This window comes from Colobus angolensis, unplaced genomic scaffold, assembly GCF_000951035.1.
Source record: "Colobus angolensis palliatus isolate OR3802 unplaced genomic scaffold, Cang.pa_1.0 Scaffold597, whole genome shotgun sequence".
NCBI lineage: Eukaryota > Metazoa > Chordata > Mammalia > Primates > Cercopithecidae > Colobus > Colobus angolensis.
In genome coordinates, this window is record NW_012119565.1 from 65,226 (window position 1) to 89,155 (window position 23,930).

General features: G+C 34.5%; 1 protein-coding gene across 2 annotated transcripts in view; it reads right to left on the minus strand.

Annotated features, from left to right (window-relative positions):
* Window positions 1-514: 514 nt before the first annotated feature.
* Window positions 515-23,930, minus strand: part of EFCAB13 (EF-hand calcium binding domain 13) — a 122,641-nt gene continuing 99,225 nt past the window's right edge. Inside the window, exons 22-25 of one of the 2 annotated variants that reach the window (XM_011962563.1) lie at window positions 22,934-23,077; window positions 21,030-21,101; window positions 11,493-11,636; window positions 515-1,106 (exon numbers count right to left, since the gene is read on the minus strand). In XM_011962563.1, the coding sequence (XP_011817953.1) occupies window positions 823-1,106; window positions 11,493-11,636; window positions 21,030-21,101; window positions 22,934-23,077 (644 nt within the window). In that variant the 3' untranslated portion in view covers window positions 515-822. Of the gene's footprint in view, window positions 1,107-10,745; window positions 11,637-21,029; window positions 21,102-22,933; window positions 23,078-23,930 lie in introns of those variants that run through there. The other variant, XM_011962564.1, reaches the window with a different exon arrangement.

Below are 23,930 nucleotides of genomic sequence, written 5' to 3' on the forward strand. Positions count from 1 at the left end.
TAAACTGTAAGTTTAGAACAGACCTAAGGGATAATTTTGCATAGCAGCTTTACTAGTGGTACATAGTTGGTTCAACAAAATGTTGGTTACACATACACACACACACACACACACACACACACACAACTTAGTGGGAAACAAACAGCCAAAGGGATCAGTACTTCAGCTTTGGGGGTACTCAAATAAAGCTTTATTTGAAATTTGTAATACTGCAACCAGAACCAATCAGAATCCATTTTTTCTAGGAAGAGTTGGTAGTATAAATGAGAGTACAAATGAGAGTATATACTTTGCTGATACTCTCATTTGAATGTATACATACATATACATTCAAGGTATATGTATGCAATGACTGCCCAACTCAAACCACTTCATATGTAATCATTTACATGATATTCCACAAAAGGCAAAACTATAGGGACAAAGAATTAATCAGTAGTTGCCAGGGGCTCAGGGTAGAGGAAGAAATGGATTACCAAAAGGGCATAAGAGACTTCTGGGGGGTAAAATAGTCTATATGTTGTATATAGTAAGGGTTACATTATATTATTTTTAAGAATCCAAAGAACTGTATGCCTAAAAAGAGTGAAATTTGCTATATGTACATTACACCTCAAAAAGCATGGATGTTTAAAAAATGAGATCAAGAGAGTTGCTGAAGATACGTGAGAACATAACAGATAGTGATAAAAATTCTTCTGGATTTGTCAAAAGTTTTAAAAATCATTTTCTAATAATTTCAGAAGTCAAATATGCATACTGAATAACCTCAAAGAATAATATATAATCTAGTAATTTTCTAGCACTACCAAGTAAGACTACCTAAAATTTTGAGTTTCGGTTAAGCTTAGCAATATTTGCCTTAGAATTCAAACAGAAGTTATGTAATCTAATCTTGTGTTGTTTTATATTCATATTGTATTGCTTCTTACTTACCTGTGCTTTAACTATTGAATCCTGTATTGTTTTTAACATGTAAACCACTGCTTGCCTTTCTAGATCTGGGCAATAATTACATATTAAATAAAACTTACCTACAGCTTTAGGAATTGTCAATATATCGGAGAATTTAGTCATAAATTCTTGAATGGTAACCTTGCCACTTTCTGTAAGGCAAAGCATAATTTAATTAAATGAAAGAATTACTGTTTCAGAATTAAATAATATAGCTGAAGCTAATAGTCAAATTATAACAAAAGTTAAAAGCTTGAGAGTAAGGCTGGGCTATTTCTTCTCCCTTACCTATTGCATGCATATGATTATCAATTTCTGCTCATTCTATTTCCAAATACTTCTTGAATTTCCTGCTGCATTAACTAATACCTATGTTATTACAATAGCATCTTTAAAAACCTATGCCACTAGTCTCATCTTCTATTTATTTTCCACAGTATGTAAAGGGAGGTATTCCTCTTTAAAAAAATTGATTATTCCTATGCATAAAACCCTTCAGTAGCTCCTACTTGCCTACAAAACTACAGAATAAATATAATGCTGAGGAGGTGAGGGAGGGAAATTATAGACCAATATTACTTATACATGCGTTAAAGTATAAGTAAAATACTACTTACAGGATTTGGCAGTACAACAGTGAAAATAAAATTCAAGATACTTTCAGAACATACATTCTCATTGATAGTGATACTGCTCTCAAGGGAGTAAAACTGGTTCTTAGGAGAAAAATATATCAGATATTACAATAGTTTGTGGCCATAGTACTTAAACAGATATATGGCATATCTGTGGTATTAAATTTTCATGGGAGGTGGGGGATAATTAGAAACCAAAATGTCTATAAAGGCTTCTTAGGGGAGCGAGGAAATAAAGGTTAGAAACACTGCTTTAGTATGCCAATAGACACCTAAATTTAATCTATCCACATGGTCTCCAAAAATCCATACAAATTAACAAGTAAGGCAAGTAAAATAACCTATAGCCCATGCCTACAGTGTAACTAAGAGGCAGAATATTAAACATTTGTATTTGCATATAAGTCAGGAAATAAAAATCTAGGACCAGCGCAGTCAGCTTCAGAGCCTAAGCCAAAGAGGAAACTCAGGCCAGACATGGTGGCTCGTGCCTGTAATCCCAGCACTTTGGGAGGCTGAGGTGCGCAGATCACTTAAGGTCAGGAGTTCCAAACCAGCCAGGCCAACATGGTGAAACCCCGTCTCTACTGAAAACACAAAAATTAGCCAGGTGTGCTGGCAGGAACCTGTAATCCCAGCTACTCGGGAGGCTGAGGCAGAAGAATTGCTTGCATCTTCAAGGCAGATGTTGCAGTGAGCCAAGAATGTGCCACTGCACTCCAGCCTGGGTGACAGAGCAAGAATCTATCAAAAAAAAAAACAAGGAAACTCAAGTGGCAATTTCATAGAAGAAAGAATAAGGAAATGTCTTTGTACTACAGAACATGGATAATATCAATGAGAGTTCACCCATAAGAAGAGAGTCCCCTTGCTGAGTAGGGAAATACTGAGAACAAGTCAGAGAGCTGATGGATGAAAGCCTTAACCTCTGGGGAGATAAAAGAAAGAAGCTTGGAAATACAGGAGGCCAAAGATAGCAGTCTTGAGATGGTATATGAGGGAAGCAGAAAATTAGCGTTAGAACCTGGGTACAGGACAGATTCTGAAAGTGAATAGTATTTCATAAAGCTTGGTAGAAAAATCGTACTAGTTCACCAGTAATGGATCCAAACCAAGAAGAAATCCCTGATTTACCTGAAAAAGAGTTCAGGAAGTTAGTTATTAAGCTAACCAGGGAGCGACCAGAGAAAGGCAAAGCCCAATGCAAGGAAATCCAAAATATGATACAAGAAGTGAAGGGAGAAATAGTCAACGAAATAGCTTAAAGAAAAAAACCATCAAAAATTTAGGAAAATTTGGACACCCTTTTAGAAATGCAAAATGTTCTGCAAAGTCTCAGTAATAGAACTGAACAAGTAAACGAAAGAAATTCAGAGTTCGAAGATAACGTCTTCTAATTAACTCAATCCAACAAAGACAAAAAAAAAGAATAAGAAAATATGAAGAAAGCCTCCAAGAAGTCTGTGATTATGTTAAACAACCAAATCTAAGAACATTCAGTGTACCTGAGGAAAAAGAGAATTCTAAAAGCCTGGAAAACATATTTGGGGGAATAATTGAGGAAAACTTCCCTGGCCTTGCTAGAGACCTAGATATCCAAATACAAGAAGCACAAAGAACACCTGGGAAATTCATAGCAAAACAATCTTTACCTAGGCACACTGTCATCAGGTTATCCAAAAGGAAAGACTCTTAAGAGCTGTGAGACAGAAGCACCAGGTAACCTGTAAACGAAAACCTATCAAATTAACAGCAGATTTCTCAGCAGAAACCCTACAAGGTAGAAGGGATTAGGGCTCTATCTTCAGCCTCCTCAAACAAAACAATTATCAGCCAAGAATTTTATATCCAGTGAAAGTAAGCATCATATATGAAGGAAAGATACAGTCTTTTTCAGACAAATGAATGCTAAGAGAATTTGCCATTACCACTACAAAAACTGCTAAAAGGAGCTCTAAATCTTGAAACAAATCCTGGAAACACATCAAAACAGAATGTCTTTGAACACAAATTACACAGGACCTATGAAACAAAAATACGAGAAAAGCAAAAACAAAAAACAAAAAAACCAAAGTACACAGACAACAAAGAACATGATGAATGCAACCGTTCCTCACATTTCAATACTAACATTGAATGTCAAAGGCCTAAATGCTCCACTTAAAAGATACAGAACCGCAGAATGGGTAAGAACTCACCAATGAACCATCTGCTGCCTTCAGAAGACTCGCCTAGCACATAAGGACTCAGATAAACCTAAAGTAAAGGGGTGGAAAAAGGCATTTCATGCAAATGGACACCAAAAGTGAGCAGAGGTAGCTATTCTTATATCAGACAAAGCAAACTTTAAAGCAACAGCAGTTAAAAGAGACAAAGGACATTACATAATGGTAAAGGCCTTGTCCAACGAGAAAATATCACAATTCTACACATATATGTAGTTTACAAATACTAATAGACCTATTAGTAATGAGGTGGAGAGCAACACAATAACAGTGGGGGACTTCAATACTCCACTGACAACACTAGACAGTTCATCAAGACAAAAAGTCAACAAAGAAACAATGGACTTAAACTATACCTTGGAACAAATGGACTTAACAGATGTATGCAGAACATTTCATCCAACAACTGCAGAAGACATGTTCTTTTCACAGCGCATGGAACTTTCTCCAAGATAGACAATATGATAGGCCAGAAAGCAAGCTTCAATAAATTTAAGAAAATTGAAATTAAATCAAGCACTCTCTCTCGCCACAATGGAATAAAACTGGAAATCAACTCCAAAAGGGACCTTCAAAACCATGCAAATACGTGAAAATTTAAACAACCTGCTCCTGAATGAACCTTGGGTCAAAAATGAAATCAAGATGGAAATTTTAAAATTCTTTGACCTGAATGACCATAATGACACAACTTGTCAAAACCACTGGGATACAGCAAAGGCAGTGCTAAGAGGAAAGTTCATAGCCTTAAATGCCTACATCAAAAACACTGAAAGAGCACAAACTGACACTCTAAGGTCACACCTCAAGGAACTAGAGAAGCAAGAACAAACCAAACCCAAACCCAGCAGAAGAAAGGAAATAACCAAGATCAGACCAGAGCTAAATGAAATGGAAATAAAAAAAATATAAAAGATAAATGAAACAAAAAGCTGATTCTTTAAAAAGAGAAATAAAATTGATAAACCACTGGTGAGATTAACTGAAACAAGAAGAGAGAAAATTCAAATAACGCCACTAAGAAACAAAACAGGAGATATTACAACTGACACCACTGAAATACAAAAGATCATTCAAGGCTACTATGAACACCCTTGTGTACATAAATCAGAAAACCTAGAAGACATGGATAAATTCCTAGAAAAATACAACTCTCCTAGCTTAAATCAGGAATAATTAGGTATCCTGAACAGACCAATAACAAGCAGCAAGATTGAAATGGTAATTAAAAATTACCAACAAAAAAAAGTCCAGGACCAGAGGGATTCACAGCAGTAAACATTCAAAGAAGAATTGATACCAATCCTTTGACACTATTCCACAAGACAGAGAAAGAAGGAACCCTCCCTAACTCATTCTATGAAGCCAGTATCACTCTAATACCAAATCCAAGACAGGACATAACTGAAAAAGAAAACTACAAACTGATATCTTCGATCAATGTAGACGCTAAAATCCTTAACAAAATACTAGCTAACAGAATCCAACAACGTATCAAAAAGATAATCCACCATGATCAAGTGGGTTTCATACCAGGGATGCAGGGATAGTTTAACATACACGAGTCAATAAATGTGATACACCACATAAACAGAACTAAAAACAAAAATAACATGACCATGCAGAAAAAGCGTTTGACAAATCTAGCATCTCTTTATGATTAAAACCCTCAGCAAAATAGGCATACAAGGGACATACCCTATTGTAATAAAAGCTGTCTATGACAAACCCACAGCCAACATAATACTGAATGGCAAAAAGTTGAAAGCATTCCCTCTGAGAACTGGAACAAGATAAGGATGCCCACTCTCACCACTCCTCTTCAACATAGTACTGGAAGTCCTATACGGCAAGAGAAATACACGGCAGAGTAATACGGCAAGAGAAAGAAAGGCATCCAAACTGGTAAAGAGGAAGTCAAACTGTCACTATTTGCAGATGATATGATTGTTTACCTCGAAAACCCTAAGGACTCCTCCTGAAGGCTCCTAGAACTGATAAAATAAGGCGGCAAAGCATCCAGACACAAGATTACTGTACACAAATCAGTAGTTCTTCTATACACCAACAGTGACCAAGTGGAGAATCAAATCAAGAACTCAACCCCTTTTACAATAGCTGCAAAACAAAACAAAACAAAAAAACCTTAGGAATATACTGAGCCAAGGAGTCAAAAGACCTACTTTCAGATTTTAAGGAATCTCCATGTTGTTTTCTGTAGTGGTTTTATTAGTTTACACCCCACCAGCATCATAAAAGTGTTCCCTTTCCACCATATCCATGCCGACATCTATTATTTTTTAATTTTTTAATTATGGCCATTCTTGTAGGAGTAAGGTGGTATCTTATTGTGGTTTTAATTTGCATTTCCCTGACAAATAGTGATGTTGTGTATTTTTTTCATATGTTTGTTGGCCATGTATTTCTTCTTTGGAGAACTGTCTATTCATGTCCTTTGCCTACTTTTTGATGGTTTTGTTTTTTTCTTGCTGACTTGAGTTCTTTGTACATTCTTGATATTAGTCCTTTGTCAGATGTAGAGTTTGTGAATATTTTCTCTCATTCTGTGGGTTGTCTGTTTGCTGATTATTTCTTATGCTTTGCAGAAACTTTTTAGTTTAATTAAGTCCCATCTATTTATTTTTGTTTTGGTTGCATTTGTTTTTGGGTTCTTGGTCATGAACTCTTTGCCTAAGCCAATGTCTAGAAGAGTTTTTCTAATGTTATATTCTATAATTTTTATGGTTTCAAATCTCAGATTTAAGTCTTTGATCCATCTTGAGCTGATTTTGTATAAGATGAGTGATGAGGATACAGTTTCGTCTTTCTACAAGTGATTTGCCAATTATCCCCACACCATTTGTTGAATAGGGTGTCCTTTCTCTAATTCATGTTTTTGTTTGTTTTGTCAAAGATCAGTTGGCTGTATTTGGCTTTAATTCTGGGTTCTCTATTCTGTCCCATTGGTCTACATGCCTATTTTTATACCTGTACCATGCTGTTTTGATAACTGTTGCCTTGCAGTATAGTTTGAAGTCAGGTAATGTGATGCTCCAGATTTGTTCTTTTTGCTTAGTCTTGCTTTGGCCATGCAGGCTATTTTTTAGTTCCATATGAATTTCAGGACGTTTTTCTAGTTATATGAAGAATGATCATGGTACTTTGATGGGAATTGCATTGAATCTGTAGATTGCTTTTGGCAGTATGGTAATTTTCACAACACTGATTCCACACATCCATGACCATTTGTGTCATTGATGATCTCTTTTAGCAGTGTTTTGTAGTTTTCCTTGTAGAGGTCTTTCACCTCCTTAGTTCAGTATATTCCTAAGTCTTTATTTATTTATTTTTTTGTAGCTGTTATGAAGGGGATTGAGTTCTTGATTTGATTCTCAGCTTGGTCATTGTTGGTGTATAGCAGTGCTACTAATTTGTGTACACTGATTTTGTATCCTGAAACTTTACTGAATTCATTTATCAGATATAGGAGCATTTTGGATGAAGCTTGATAGTTTTCAGGGTATATGATCATATCATCAATGAAAAGTGACAGTTTGCCTTTCTCTTTACTGATTTGGATGCCATTTAGTTCTTTCTCTTGTCTGATTGCTCTGGATCACACCAGACAGCAATTTCTGTGATATTTGACAAAGTTTTGACATTTGTAAACACAAATAATAATCACAATAAAAATAAGGAACACACTTATCACACCCAAAAGGATTTTATATAATTTTTGTCATATTTGTTTTGCTATTGTCTAAGAAATTGAGTAATTTTTAAAGTAAAAAATCCAAAAGACAAGGAAAGAGAAAAGGAAATATGGAACAGGTGGCTGAAATAGAAAGTACTAGTAAAATGGTAGATTTAAACCCAAATACTTTAGTAATCACATAAGTGTAAGTTAACTACATGGTTTAATTAAAAGACATATTACTAATTAATTAATGGGACTGAAGGAATAAATCATCCCTGCCGAAGAATTTCAAATAATTTTAAAATGTAGAAGGAATGAGGGAAGTAGAAAATCAACATTAGAACAACACAGTAATAATTGGCTAGCAATTCATCTGCCGATGAATGCTAAAATTAGTGGGAGAAACTTAGAGAGAAACAGAATACTTGCACTGTCTCAAAGTATCTCCTCCAAAATATTTATTAATTACTGTGGTTATTTTAACACACGTCCACAAATTCTTTGATACTCCTCCCTCCAGAAGAATAGCTTAATTTTCTTCTCCTTGAGCATGGGGCTAAACTTTGTGACTTGCATCTAACAAAAACTGTGAAAAAGGGAAACACAGTAACTTTATGACAAAAAAATATGGCAGACACCACTTCAAGTGATCAAGGTTAATATCATCAGTAACAAATCATGTTAATATAATGTATTATATGTTGCAATTAAAAGGGCACTTTACCTTTGGGGTATTCTTCCCAAAAGCCCACAACCCCAGGCTAGTCATGAGATAAACCCAAACTGAGGGTTTATACAAAATATCTGACCAATACTCTTCCAAAGTGTCATGGTCACTAAATAGAAGGAAAGGCTGAGAAACTGTCATAGACTAGAGAAGGCTAATAAAACATGACAACTAAATGCAACACGGTATCCCAGACTAGATCCTGAGACACTAAAGCACGTTAGTGAAAATTAGTGAAATCTAAATATATTCTGTAGTTTAATGAATGGTACTGTCCCAATATTAATATCTTTGTTTTAATAAATGTTACATGGTTATGTATGATGCTAACATTAGGGGAAGCTGGGTAGGGTACACAGGAACTCTGTACTATTTTTAAAACTCTTGTGTAAATGTAAACATTTCAAATAAAACAATTTTTAAGGCACTAACAGGCTGGCAAAGCCATGTACTATTCATGAGATATATCTAAAATATAAGGATACAGAAAGAATGAAAGTAAAATGACAAAAAAGATATGTTATCCCTAAAAGAAAAAATAGCCAGTGTTGCTATACTAATATCAAGGTAGATGTTAAGATAAAAGGCATCATTAAAAACAAATACGAATACTTTATAATGAAATGTTCTATTAATTTGGATGATATATCAGTTTTTTTGAGACAGGGTCTCACTTTGTCACCCAGGCTGGAATGAAGTGGTACAAATACAGCTTACCGCAGCCTCAACCTCCTGGGCTCAAGCAATTCTTGCCTCAACCTCCCAAGTAGTTGAGACTACAGGCTCATGCTATCACACCAAGCTAATTTATTTATTTATTTTTTATTTTTGAGATGGAGTCTCACTCTGTCGCCCAGGTTGGAGTGCACTGGTGCGATCTCAGCTCACTGCAAGCTCCGCCTCCCAAGTTCATACCATTCTCCTGCCTCAGCCTCCCAAGTAGCTGGGACTATAGGCACCCACCACCACGCCTGGCTAATTTTTTGTATTTTTAGTAGAGGCAGGGTTTCACTGTGTTACCCAGGATGGTCTTGATCTCCTGACCTCGTGATCCACCCGCTTCGGCCTCCCAAAGTGCTGGGATTACAGGTGTGAGCCACTGCACCCGGCCGACACCTAGCTAATTTTTGTACTTTTTGTAGAGACAGGGTTTCACCATCTTGCCCAGGCTGGTCTCGAACTCCTGAGCTCAAGTGATCCGCCTGCTTCAGCCTTCGAAAGTGCTGGGATTACAGGTATGAATCACAATGCCAAGCCTTAATTCTAAGTCAGCATGTTAACAACATGGGCTAAAAACTATAGACAGCAAACACTGACAGAATTAAAAGAAGTAGACAAATACATAATCATTGTATAAAATTGTAGAAGATTTTAGAATAACTGTTTCAGTAACTATTGAACAAAGAAATAAAACATAAGTAAGAATATTAAAAAATTTGAATTTGACAATAAATCTGATTTAATATATAGAACACTCCTACCCAATCCAACTGCAGACTATATATTCTTCTCAATCACATAAAATATTTACCAAAATTATCATAGTCAATAAATCAAGTCTCAACAAACTTCAAAAGACTAAAATCAGAGTATGTTCATTGACCACAATGCAATTAAACTAGAAATTAATGATGTAATGATTATAAACCTCAAATTTTTGGAAATTAAGAAACATACTTCTATTGAAGAAGAAATGATAACAGAAATCAGAAAAATTTTGACCCGAATAATAATTAAAATACTATACATCAAAACCTGTAGGATGTAGTTAAATGAATACTTTGAGGAAATTTTGCTGCGAGGTATGTATCACAAACAAAAAAAATCCTTAAAATTATTGAGCTAAATATTCATCACTAGAAATCGGGATATATTCACCCTAGGGAAGGACTGAAAAAAGGAAAAAAATGAGTTAAAAAAAAAAAAACAAAGAAAAAATAGATGTTAGGATATAGTGGGAAGGAGATAAAAAAGGGATTGGTTAATGGGTACAAAATACAGTTAGAAGGAATAAGATCTGGTGTTCAGTAGCACAATACAGTGACTATAGTTAATAATTTACTTTACATTTCAAAATAACTAAAAGAGTGAAATTGGAATATTTCTAATACAAAGAACTGATAATGCTTGAGGTGACAGATAACCCAACTATCCTGATTTGATCATTATATATTGTATACTTACATCAAAATGTCACACATACCCCATAAATGTGTATAACAATTACGTATCCATAAAAATTAGAAATAAAAGAATTGTAATAAGTTAGCATATAGTAATCACTTATCAGCCTTTTGGCTAAGACCAAGTGTAGACATTACAGTAAAGATAAAAGCAAAAAATAATAAAGAGGAAATACATTTTTTAAAGGGTCAATCAAGATAAAGGTTGAATTTTTCACAAGATTAATAAAATTCAAAACTCTGTGAAGTTCAATCGAGGGTAAAAAAAAGAAGCTACAATCCACTAATTTTGAGAATTAAAATGAGGATAGCATTACAGCTATGTCAGATGTCAAAAAGAGAACAACTTTATTCAATACATTTGAAAAGGCAGATCTAATGAACAAATTCCTCTAAAAGCACAGCTTGCCAAAACTAACAAGAAAATAAAATACCTTGTTAATCCTATTTATTTAAAGACATTAAATAAATAATCCAAAGCCTTTCACAAAAAGAACTCTTGGCCCACATGGCTTCATCAATTCTACTCAACATTCAAGGAAGAAAAAAGTCTCTTCTAAAAAAACATAAAAAAAGAATACTCCCCAACTCATTTTAAGAACCCATCATGGATAATATTCAGCTATACCTGTCATTAAAATAGTAAAATTATTTTTTATATTTATAGATATCTGCTACCCTGAGCCACCACTATGTGCAACACCCCACGGTATCCCTGGATATCACCATAATTCACCTTCCAAAAACCACAAGGGCCTCCAAGACCCTGTTTTACTCTACATGTGGCATTCTGATTGACCACTGCCCATGTCAGTCAGTTCACAAAATAATCTCACCCCCTAGGTACCATCAGTGGACTCACACGGGGATAAGATGAGCTCTGGCTTCCCCATTTGTTTGGCTCAATGAAGCTCGGGGTTGGCACACCTGTAGGGGCAGTACCAGTGTCCAGCAGTCATCCCACCTCAGCTTCCACTGGATACCCTCCATCCCTGCGTGTCCTACCCACAGACCTTCCATCCCTCTGGTAGAGGATGGTCGTTATAAGATAGATGCATTGAAACTACTAACCATGTTCAGGTACATGTCTTAACATTACAGTAAGTATAGCATTAGCTGTATGAAGGTCCTTGTCCATCAATAATGTCTTGAGGTCAGAGACATCAATTAGATCATTCTGGAGAATTTGGGTAGCAGCTAAGAGTATCTGTGTAGCTGCAAAAAGAGAGCGAAAGCAAACGTTTCAACAGCAGAAACAGAGCATATATTATTAGTTATCATTTAATAGACTCAGGTTGCATAAAATATGAAGATCTGATTCTAGAATTTTACATGGAACGATTTGTATAGTTTTAAAAACCAGAGTGTATTATAATAGCTAACAGTCACAGGGCACTTACTAAGTGCTAGCCACTATTCCAAGCAATTTCACTTTACCAAATTACAAATGTCCTTATAATAATCCCAAGATAGGTATTTTCATCCCTGTTTTTCAGATGAAAACACTGAGGTTAGCAAAATTAAGTGATTTACTAAATAATACATTGGTAGTAAGTGGCAGGGACAGGATTTAAGTACAGACCCTACAGTTCCAAAGCCCATCTTCTTAACCACTGTGCCTAGAAACATATAGGTAGTCAACCTTTATCCCTTGAGCCACGTATTACTTCATATGTGGCCCTGAAATCATTGCGAAGCATTACAAATAATCTTTAAATCAAAATTATCTTTCATTATTTAACTTAAAGTTATGTTACCTTAAAATGATTAAACTGATAAATAACCTATAAGCATAATTTTGTTCTAAGAAATTAACTGGATATTAACATTGTAAAAAATAATTACTTCAGTCCTTTGTTGACATGGGTAGCTGCTTCTTCCACTTCTTAGTCAATCTGGCCCCAGTTGAGAATATTGTATAAATAAAATAATTTATAGGTGAAATAGAAGGTATAGCTGGTTGGATATAAGAGCACAAACCATGTGCTCCAACGTGATCCAACAATAATACTATCTTCCATTTATAAGGCAACTACCACATGATAAGCACTATGTTAGAGACTTAACATTTAATACCTGGCCAGATAATCAAAGAAGATAAAGGTAAAATATGGATATTGGGAAGCATTCAAAGACTCAAAAATTACATATCCCATGCTGTTTTACTTTGGAACCTAATGCAAAATGTGCTTCAGTAAAATAAAGGAGTAAATCATGACAGGGATTCAGGAAACATGTGAGCCATAGAATACTACTAAAGAGAAATTCTGGGATGACAGCTGTTTAGTGGGTGTAGGGGAGAAACAATTCAAATCATAGCATCTAAAGTACATAAAACTGTGTTTGAGTATTTTGAAAATGTCAATATTCAAACATTTTTTATTACGGTTTCAAAAATCATAGTCAATGTTTGACTAACATTTCAAACATGATTGTGCCAGAAATGTTCAAAGTCCAAGAAGTGAAATTACCTATGCAACATCATACAACCGGTCAGTAGGAAAAAAAAATCCAAGTACCTAAAATATGACTACAATGTTGTTTTTCATATTCACACACCACCAATTTGCAACCCTTTTTTAAAGCTTTTAAACATTGTTTTTATTTCTAAACAATCTCAAACTCTCAGAAAAGTTGCAAGTACAGTACAAAAATTTTTTGTCTGAAACATGGGGAAAAGTAATAGGTCTATAGGAAAATACATAAGTTTTTTAAAAAGATAATTGTTAACTCCAGGAAAAAGGGGAAGCAAGAGATTGCACATGCAAAGAGGCATGGAGGTAATGAGATGACTACTGACTCATCAAAGAGCTATTTTGAATAGTCATAATACTACTAATTAAACACTGACTACTGATTTAACCAAAAACTGTGATATAATTACATTTTCACACACTTGAGTCTATAACTTTGTAATCTACCTAATACAGAGGCATGGTCTCAATTCTTACATCTATAGAAGCATTATTAGCCTATTATCCTTTTGAGCATGAAGGTTCTCTTCTTTAAAAAAAGGAATTAACACTGTGAAGATTGGATCCTAAAGAAGCTAGCACTCAAAATGGACCCAACTACGCCATTTGAATGAAAAGGATTCCAATGCCTGGATATAAAAGCAAAATGTGTTTCAAATTCCATTGATATTCTAAAGAAGAAAAGGATAATAAGAAAACTTACATTATTTTTCCAGTAGCACTCAGACAGTAATTACTATGGTAACCTATGCCATATAACAAAGTTATTGGCCAATTGTGTTCTAATTCTGAACCTACTCAATTTTTCAAAATGTAATATATAGGAAGCATAAAATCCAATTTATAGCACTGAATTTTCGAAAAGGAAATCTTTTGATTTAATAAAAATGTGATATATTTACATTTTGCATCTCTTGACTTTGTAACTTTTTAATCAGTAGCTACTACAGGGAAATGGTTTTACTTAATTCTTACAACTGTCATATGATATAGGCATTATTATCCTTATTTTGAGGAAAAGAAAACTGAGAGTAAGAGAATATATCTAATTTTTCAGGGCCAGTAATTACTATAGTAATCCATATTATATAATAAGGTTATTTATCCATTAAGTTCTTATGATAGTAAACCCATACAACTTTTTAAAATGTGAAATATTTAAGGCAAAAAATTCAATTTACATCAGTGAACTGAGACTTTTGAGACCAAACCACTCATGTGGAAAATGATCTAAAATCCAAAGAAGTGAAATTACCTAACAAAATTCAGGTACCTAAAATTTGACTACAATGTTATTTTCCATATACGCATCACCAATTGGCAACCCTTTAAAAAAATTAACTTTTTATTTTTATACAATCTCAAACCCTCAGAAAAGTTGCAAGTACAGTACAAAACTTTTTTATCTGAAATATCTGAATGTAAATAGCCAACAAAATGCCCCCTCACCATTAACTATATTATTGTGTATTTTCTCCAACGAGAACATTCTCCTACATAATAAAAATACAATCATCAAAATTAGGAAATTATTACATTGATACAATAATGTCATCTAATTCTCAAACCCATTCACATTCTGCTAATTGTCCTGGTAATATCATTTTTAGCAAAATGATACATATTTTATGAATGCTATAAAGAAGGCACCAGGATTAACTTTTTTATAAATGAACATTCAATTGAAATAACCTCATTTATTTAAAAGGCCATCCTTTCCTTACTCCATTGCAGTGGTACTTTTGTTGTAAAGGAGATGGGCATATTATGTGTAGATCTCTTTCTGGACTCTGTATTCTACTCTACTGGTTTTTGTGTCAATACCACACTGTCTTAATTACAGTAACTTTGTTATAAATCTTGATGTAAAGTAACGTGAGTTTTACAACTTTGTCTTCTTGAACTTTGCCCTGGCCATTTTGGTCCTTTGCATTTATTCTCATATTTAAAAGTTTCTATAAAATTATGCTAGACTTTTGATTGGGATTGCATTGAATATATAGCTCAAATTGGTGATAACTGAAAGCATATTGAAACTACAAAACATATCTCTCCATTTATTTAGGTGTTTCTTTAAATTTTGTCAAATTGTTTTGTAGTTTTCTGTCTAAAAATTATAAACTTGTTTCACTAGCTACTCCTAAATATTTACTTTTTGGTACCATTGAAAATCATATCTTTATTTTCATTTTATAATTGTTTGTGGCAAACTACGGAAATACAATTTTTGAACATAGAATTATAATTTTAAATTGATCATGTATCAAGCAGCTCTGGTAAATTTGCTCATTAACTGAAATATAATAATATAATAACCAGTGTATAGTTTCATGTTTTTCTGCCTATTAATTATATTACCAATGAATAATGGAAGTTCTATTTCTTCCCTTTTAATCCTTATCTTTCTTATTGTTTTGCCTGTGGTACTGGCTGGGACTTTCATACACTGTTGAACTGAACAGAAGTGATGATAGTAGACATTCTTGTCTCATTCCCAATCTCTGTGGGCAAGAATTTAAAATTTTCCTTTAAACATGATTGCTGTAGGTTTCTGTAAGTACCCCTTAATATGAAAGGGTGTTGAATTTGATCAAATATGTTTTCTACATCTGTTAAGATAATTTTTCTTCCTCCTTTATTTTGTAATATGGAGAATTACACTTTCATTTTTGTTAATTAATACCAATATTGCCCTCCTAAAAAAAACTCAACTTGTGATATATCTTTCCTTTTTATATATCACTAGATTTCATTTGATCCTATTTTATTAAAGCTTTCCCATTTGTGGTCATGATGCAGACTGAATTATAATTTGGTGCTCATGTAAGGTTTTTATATGAAGATTACGTAGGCCTCATAAAACAAGGTTGGAAATATTCTTCCTGCTTCTAAACTCTGAAGGAGTTTATGTAAGAATGGTACTATATCCTTTTTAAATTTTAAAATAACTTGCCAATGAAGGCATCTGAACCTGGAGTTACTCTTCAGATTTTCTAATTATTCTTCAGCTACTTTTGGTAAGTTGAGTTTTTCAAGGAATTTGTTCTTTTCATAAAAACTTTCAAATGCATTGGTATAAAAGTATAAGATCCTCTTAGTATCTTTTTATGTCTGTATACTCTATAGTTATGTCCCTTTTTTCATTCCTGATATTGGTAACATTTCTTATATGTAGATCTCTTGGTAGTGAACTTTCTGCTTTATCTTAAAATATTATTTCATTTTTAGAAGATATTTTAATATAGAATACAATGTTCACAGCCTTTAAAAAAAGTTTAGTATTCAATGTTATTCCATTGTCGATGGCATTCATCAGAGATGGACCACAGCATTGTGAAAACAGGTGCATTTCACCAGCACTGTAACTCCTGAACAGTAATAACCAATAAAGTATTGACTCATGAACTAAGCTAGGATCCTCCAATGATAATTTTGTAAAAATTTTGTGTAAAGAAAGCTACAAATATTTATTACTATTATTATTATCATCATCATTATTTAGAGATGGGATCTCGTTCTGTCACCCAGGCTGGAGTGCAACAGCGTGATCACAGCTCACAGCAGCCTTGAACTCCTGGGCTCAAGCGATCCTCCTGTCTTATCTTCCTGAGTAGCTGGGACTACAGTCATGTGCCATCACACCTGGTTTATTTTTAAAGTTTTTTTAGGGACAGGGTCTTGCCATGTTGCCCAGGCTGGTCTCAAACTCCTGGCCTCAAACGATCCTTCCCCCATGGCCTCCCAAAGTGCTGGGATTTATAGGCATAAGCCACCACACCCAGCCATCAGTAATTTTTTTGCTCCTTAGAAAATAATGTATAACTTTTCACTGGTGGCTTTTAGGATTTTCTCTTTGTAGTTGGTTTTCAGCCATTTTACACTCATGTTCTTAAATATGGTTTTCTTTGTGTTTATCCTATGGCCCCACGAATCCTGACAGGCTTGGTTACTGCCCATTGCCCTTAAACAGTTGTGGTGATTGCTTATGTTGCTTGATTTTTACCAGATTTTATAGTTATTCTATAAAATACAAGCTACTTCGTCATATACATATAGAACCATGTGAACCAGCTTTACAGATAATTCTAGTTACCCTGCTCTGGTTAAAAATTACTGTTTAGGTTATTACTTTAAACAAAGCTATAGCAATCAAAAATTGATATAAGGATAGAAAAAATATAAAAGGAATAGAGTTGAGAGTCCAGAAATAAACCCATACATTTATGATCAACTGATTTTCTCTAAGGGTACCAAAATCATTCAGTGGAGAAAGAACAATGTTTTCAACAACTGATACTAGGACAACTGAATATCTGGACTAAAAAAGGTAAAAACGGACTGTCATCTCACACCACATACAAAAATTAACTTTAATTTATTAAGGATTCAAATAAAAGAGCTAAAACTAGAAGAAAACTTTGGTGTAAACCTTCAGGAGTTTGAATTATCTTTACAACACTGAAAGAAGCAACAAAAGAAAGTATAAATTGAACTTTACCAAATTCAAAATCATTTATGCTTCAAAGGACATCAGGAAAGAAAAAAGACAACTAACAAAATGTGAAAAAATATTTGCAATTATCTATCTGATAAAGGTCTAATATCCAGAACATATAAATAACTCTCACAACTCAACAATAAAAAGCCTGATTTTAAAATGGATAAAGGATTTGAATATATATGTCTCCAGAAAATCATTGAGGAGAAAGTATATATCCCAGAACAGGTTTCTAATGCAGACAAAAGCGCTCTATTCTGGAAAATAATGCCACAAAGGACATTTATTAGTAGAGAAGAGAAGCAAGCACCAGGATTTAAGAAGGGTAAGCTAGCTCTAATGTTTTGTGCAAATGCAGTTAGGTTTATGCCCTGATCCATAAAGCTGCTAACCCTCAAGCCTTGAAGGGAAAAGCTACACACCTGCTCCCATCTTTTGATTGTATAACACGAAGGTTTGGAAAACCAGAATGCTTTTTCTAGGTTGGTTCCATCAATGCTTTGTCCCTGAAGCAAGGATGAGACTGCCTTTTAAAGTTCTTTTGATATTGGACAATGCCTCTGGCCACCCAAAACTCTACGAATTCAACACCAAAGGCATTGAAGTGGTCCACTTGGCACCAAATATGATATTAGCCTCTACATTAGGGGGCCATAAGAACCTTTAAAGGCTCATTATACATAGTACTTTATGGAAAGAATTGTCAACACTGTGGAAGAAAATCCTGACAGAGAGAACATGAAAGGCTTCAGTAGGATGCCACATCAAGCCCCAAACACTGCTGGAGAAAGCTGTGTCCAGATGTTGTGCATGACTGCACAGGATTTATAACAGAGCTAAACAAGGAGATCATGAGAGAGATTGTGTAAATGGTGAGAAAAAAATGGCAAAGGGTGAAAGGTTTCAAGATGTGGCTATTGGGAGAAATTCAAGAGTTAATATACACCACACCAGAGGAATTAACTGAAGATGACTTGAGAGAGATGAATACTCCCAAACCAGTGCCAGATGATAAGGAAGAAGACATAGAAGAAGCAATGCAAGGAAACAAATTGACAATCTGGTAGAAGAGTTCCAATTATTCAAGACTGCTTTGACTTATTTTATGACGTGGACCCTTCTATGATATGGACACTGAAACTAAAGCAAACAGTGAAAGACTGGTATCAGAGAGAAACATTTTTAGAGAAATGAAAAGCCAATAACGTCAGACAAGAAATTATGATATATTTCCATAAAGTTAAATCAAGTGTTCTTGCCTCTTCTGCCTCTTCTTCCACCTACTCCACCTCTTCCAATTCTCCCACTCCTGAGATAACAAAACCAACTCCTCTTCCTCCTCTTCCTCCTCAACTTGAAGATGATGAGGATGAGGATGATGATCCACTTACATTTAATGAACAGTCAACATATTCTTTCTTATTTTATTAATAATATTTTCTTTTCTCTAGTTGCATTATTGTAAGAAACAGTATTATATATATATATACACATATGCCATAAAGATATGTGTTAATCATTTATGTTATTGATAAGGCTTCCAGTCAACAGTAGACTATTAGTAATTAAGTTTCAGTGGAGTCTGAAATTATACATGAATTTTTGACTGTGCAGCCACTCATTTTCCAGCCAGTCTCTTGAAGCAAAAGTATCCACTTACCTTCGGACTTTTGGAAATGTGGACGTTCTTTCATTTTCATTAAGCAATTTTTTTTTATTATTATACTTTAAGTTCTAAGGTACGTGTGCACAACGTGCAAGTTTGTTACATATGTATACATGTGCCATGTTGGTGTGCTGCACCCATTAACTCGTCATTTACATTAGGTATATCTCCTAATGCTATCCCTCCCCCTCCCCGCTCCCCACAATAGGACCTGGTATGTGATGTTCCCCTTCCTATGTCCAGGTGATCTCATTGTTCAATTCCTACCTATGAGTGAAAACATGCAGTATTTGGTTTTCTGTTCTTGCAATAGTTTGCTGAGAATGATGGTTTCCAGCTGCATCCATGTTCCTACAAAGGACAAGAGCTCATCCTTTTTTATGGCTGCACAGTATTCCATGGTGTATATGTGCCACATTTTCTTAATCCAATCTGTCCTCCATGTTATCTAGAAAAGTGCCCCTAAGCCCCACATTGTTCAAGAGCCATTGTACTAATTCATGCTGTAATATAAATGAACTTTCAAAATATATACTATCAGCATGGATATAGCTGGAGGCCATTATCCTAAGTGCATTAACACAGAAACAGAAAACCAAATACTGCATGCTCTTACTTACAAGTGGGAGCTAAATATTGGGTACTCGTGAACAGAAAGATGGCAACAACTGAAAGTGGGGACCACTAGAGGAGGCCAGGAGGAGGAGGTGAAAGGTTGTAAAACTAACTATTGCATACTATCCTCAGTACCTGGGTGATGGGATCATTCATATCCCAAACCTTAGCACCACACAATATACCTAGGTAACAAGCCTGCACGTGTACCCCCTGAATCTAAAATAAAATAAAAGTTAAAAAAAAAGAGAAAGAAAGCATATGCTACGTAAAAGAAGTTAGACACAAAAAAAATACAATATGATTACATTTATATGAAATGTTCAAAAGAGGCAAATTCATACAGACAGAAAGTAGATTCATGGTTGTCAGTAGTTGGAGAGAGGTGGAAATGGACTACCTATTAGTCCATGTACCTCTGAAGCTCACAGGTACAGAGTTTCTTTTGGGGTCAAGAAAATGTTTTGGAATTAGAAAGTGATGGTTGCACAACTTTCTGAATATACTAAAAATCACTGAACGGTACACTTTAAAAGGGTGAAATTTATGGTATATGAATTATGTCTAAATTTTAAAAGCTACATCTAATTAAAAATACTATAAGGCATCCAATTTTAGAGATATTAAAATGTAAAAAATGTGATACAAAGAAATTTGTTTCATCAAAGCATTTAGAAATACGCCATTGATAAGGGTGTCTGCATCCATGAAGAGTTCTTTGGTAGGTGTTCTCTGCAGACTTGGGGCTTAGGAAAATATGTTGGTGTTGAAATGGTCTCCCTAATTTCAAAAAGAATAAGACGAACCTCAGGGACAGAGGCCAAGCAGAAGTCTTTAAATAGCAAGGACAAAATGATGTGGTTAGGCAACATAGATAGTGTGGTATTAAGAATAATACAGGGATTGATACTGCAGGGATTTAGAAGGACTGATTAACTGAAGTTAGGATTTCTATAACTGAAATAGATGGGCAGTCCAGTTGTGTACATCTGAAAACTCCAGCAGCACGACTTAAGATGTCACAAAAACTGGTGGTCCCTCAACCAATTCCATACATGATTTAATTCATAGATACAGAAGTCATTGAAGAAAAACCTAACTACCTTTGAGAAAGGACCTTGTACATATTAATCTTTTTAACCTTGCCTTGTTTTCCCCCTCTTTATATCTTTGCCCAATTTTCTTCACTTATTTTTATATTATTATTTATACTATACATCATAGGTGGTTTGAAATCCTTTTTAAAACTAGAGAGACTAAAAATTAAAAACTTGAAATCCAGATAGTCATTTTTAAATGTCATTTTTAAATATTTATTTTCTAGCCATTCTCTTGAACAAGAAGTATTCACTTACCTTTGGACTTTTGGAAATGTGGACTTTCTTTCATTTTCATTAAGAAATCTTTTAAATCCACCTCCATATTATCTGAAAGATCAAAGTCAAAAATGCTGACATTAAAAACCTGATACTGAGTTGGCACATGAAATAAAGACCGATTTACAATAGTTAGCTAAAATTTCACTCTAGCTCAAATGATTGAAACTATTTCAATAGAACTTTTAACACTTTTTAAAACCACCCAGTGAATAGTTAATAATATTACTAGCAAACAATAGCTAACATTTTTTAGTTCCTTATATATACTAGGCACTCTTTTACGGTGTTTTACATATATTAAATCATGTAATCTTCATAATAATTCTATGATGTGGGTACTCTTTGCATGCCTATTTTTGAAAGATGAAAGCAAATGGAAACTAAATAATTTGTCCAGGTCACAAAGTCAGGAAGTGTTAGAGGTTGTATTTGAATTGATGCAGTCTAAGGCCAGAGGAGACAATGTTATTAGATAGAATACACACATACATGCACATGTACACGTACACACACACACACACGCATGCACACACACACACACACATACACAGTCACAGTGAAGTAAGGTGCAATAATGTGACACAGCAGACAATCTAGGACTGTAATTATATTAAGGAGACTTTGAGTTTAAACAAAATGGCAGATCTGGGTAGCGCAGAAACCATCCCACTACAAATCCCTAGAGATACTCTATAACATGTAACATTCCATGAATGTGTGACTGAGTCATATGAAGGAAATAACAAAAAGTTAACTGGGAACTGAGATCCAAAATGCTAAGCATTGAGTACTAACACTAAAACTATCTTTGGGATAGAGATGAGACCCAGAAATGGCTAGGTGCTTGATTTAAATGCTCAAACAGAGTCATTAAAAAAAAGATTCGAGCCCACATAAATAAGAGTAGGAACTTAGATACCAAATAAAACTGAAATGCCTAAAGGGTTTCAATCCTGGTTTTTTAAAAAAGAGATTAAAATATTATATTTATTGACTCAAATAAACAAGGAGGCCTAAATCTTCCCAATTCAGAGAGACAGTGGGAAAAACAACCTCTTGTGATAAACTGAAGGCCCAGCATGTATCTCATGTGGGTGTGAAGTCTAAATTTATACCACTCTGATGGTGTGAGAAAACTGAGGTCAAAACACAAAAACTGACCTAGGTGAATAACGATCTGGGGAACCTGGCAAAATCAATAACTAAACTGTACTGGAGAGGTATTCTTAAACCTAGGACTCACAGGATTCCCAAAGACACAAATTGGTTAAGATAAGCCCAAAATAAAAGTTCACCGAAAACCAACAGAACTCAGCAGCTTCTAGAAGTATTCCCAAATGATTTGACTTCCTAAAAGTAAATGTGTATAGGAAAGGAGATCAAGTACGTATTACATGCAGTCAAAGACAGAAAACAAAGGTAAATGTGGACTATTTGAAAACAATCACTAAAACTAAATAACTTATTTTTAAATGTAGTGAGCCCTCAGATATTTTATTTGGTTAAAAATCAAAATGGAGCAAGTACTGTAAAAAAACAAATAAAAGCGGATCTCCTCTGAAAGAGACTGCATATCAAAATAAGCTGCTGTTGTCACGTTTTTATTTTATTATATAATTTATGGTATTTTTCCACCCATGCTTATAAGTAATGAAAGGTAATTATCTAAATAAGCACGTATAGTATCCATATGAGTATGAATAGATATGTTCAATAAATATTTAAATTAGTAGAGTGGTTTGGCTCTAATTTGTATCAACCTAAGCCTCCAACAGAAAAATGACTCCCATTAGTATATTATCCTTATAGGTATACTCTAAGACTGTTTTTCATAAGTAGAAAAAAAAATGAAAAGAATCTCAGGCCAAAAAAATGCTCACCACTGACGTTACAACAGTTAAGGGCTCCATTGAAGTCCTCCTCAGTTAAATTAATATTCAAACATTTCAAGGCATGCTCCAAATCAGGTATACCAATCTTGCCATTATCAACACGTGACAAGATGTTAGCAACTTCTTTAATCTCTACAAAGATAAATGTATACAAGCTATTATGGTGTAAAAAACATTCAAAATAATTTGTCCAAAGTTTACCATAGGTAAACTTCAAATTAAATATTTATCTGAACCAAAATGTCTCCAAAGGAAACACAATATTTTCTATTTGTAACTGAGGGCCCACTTCCCTCAAGCAGCACTTGAAACGAAAAAACTTTACGACAAAGAGAATAATACGATGGGCTACTGACATGTATTATAATAAGACTTTATCTTCATTCATTCATCCATTAGAAACTGAATGAGCTACATGCCTCCCTGTACATGCAAAGAAATCTAAAGATTTCTACCACTTGATGATGTAAACAAAGGTTAAAATTTGAGATTGAAGCTCTTGATCCCCAGGGCCTCAGATAGTTCATACTGTGCTTTTGTGTGAATTGGGAAAAGGCACCCCCTCTCTATGCATTAGTTACAAAAAAAAGGGTACCTTTCACTAGGCAACTGCAATCCAGCACAGAGGTTCAAGGCTTGGAGTATGAACTGCATTTCATCCTCCACTTATGCTCTCTCAACAGGCACCTTTGTGCAAAGCACAACCCATATAACCACATGGGGCAGTCCTGTTGATCTCACACCAATTTAAAATATAAACCATAATCATTATGTGGCTTTTAATTTTTCTGTTTTTTGTTTGTTTGTTTTTGTTTTTGAGATGGAGTCACTCTGTCACCCAGGCTGGAGTGCAGTGGTGCCATCTCAGCTCACTGCAAACTCTGCTTCCTGGTTCACACCATTCTCCTGACTCAGCCTCCCGAGTAGCTGGGATTACAGACACGTGCCACCATACATGGCTAATTTTTTTAATATTTTTAGTAGA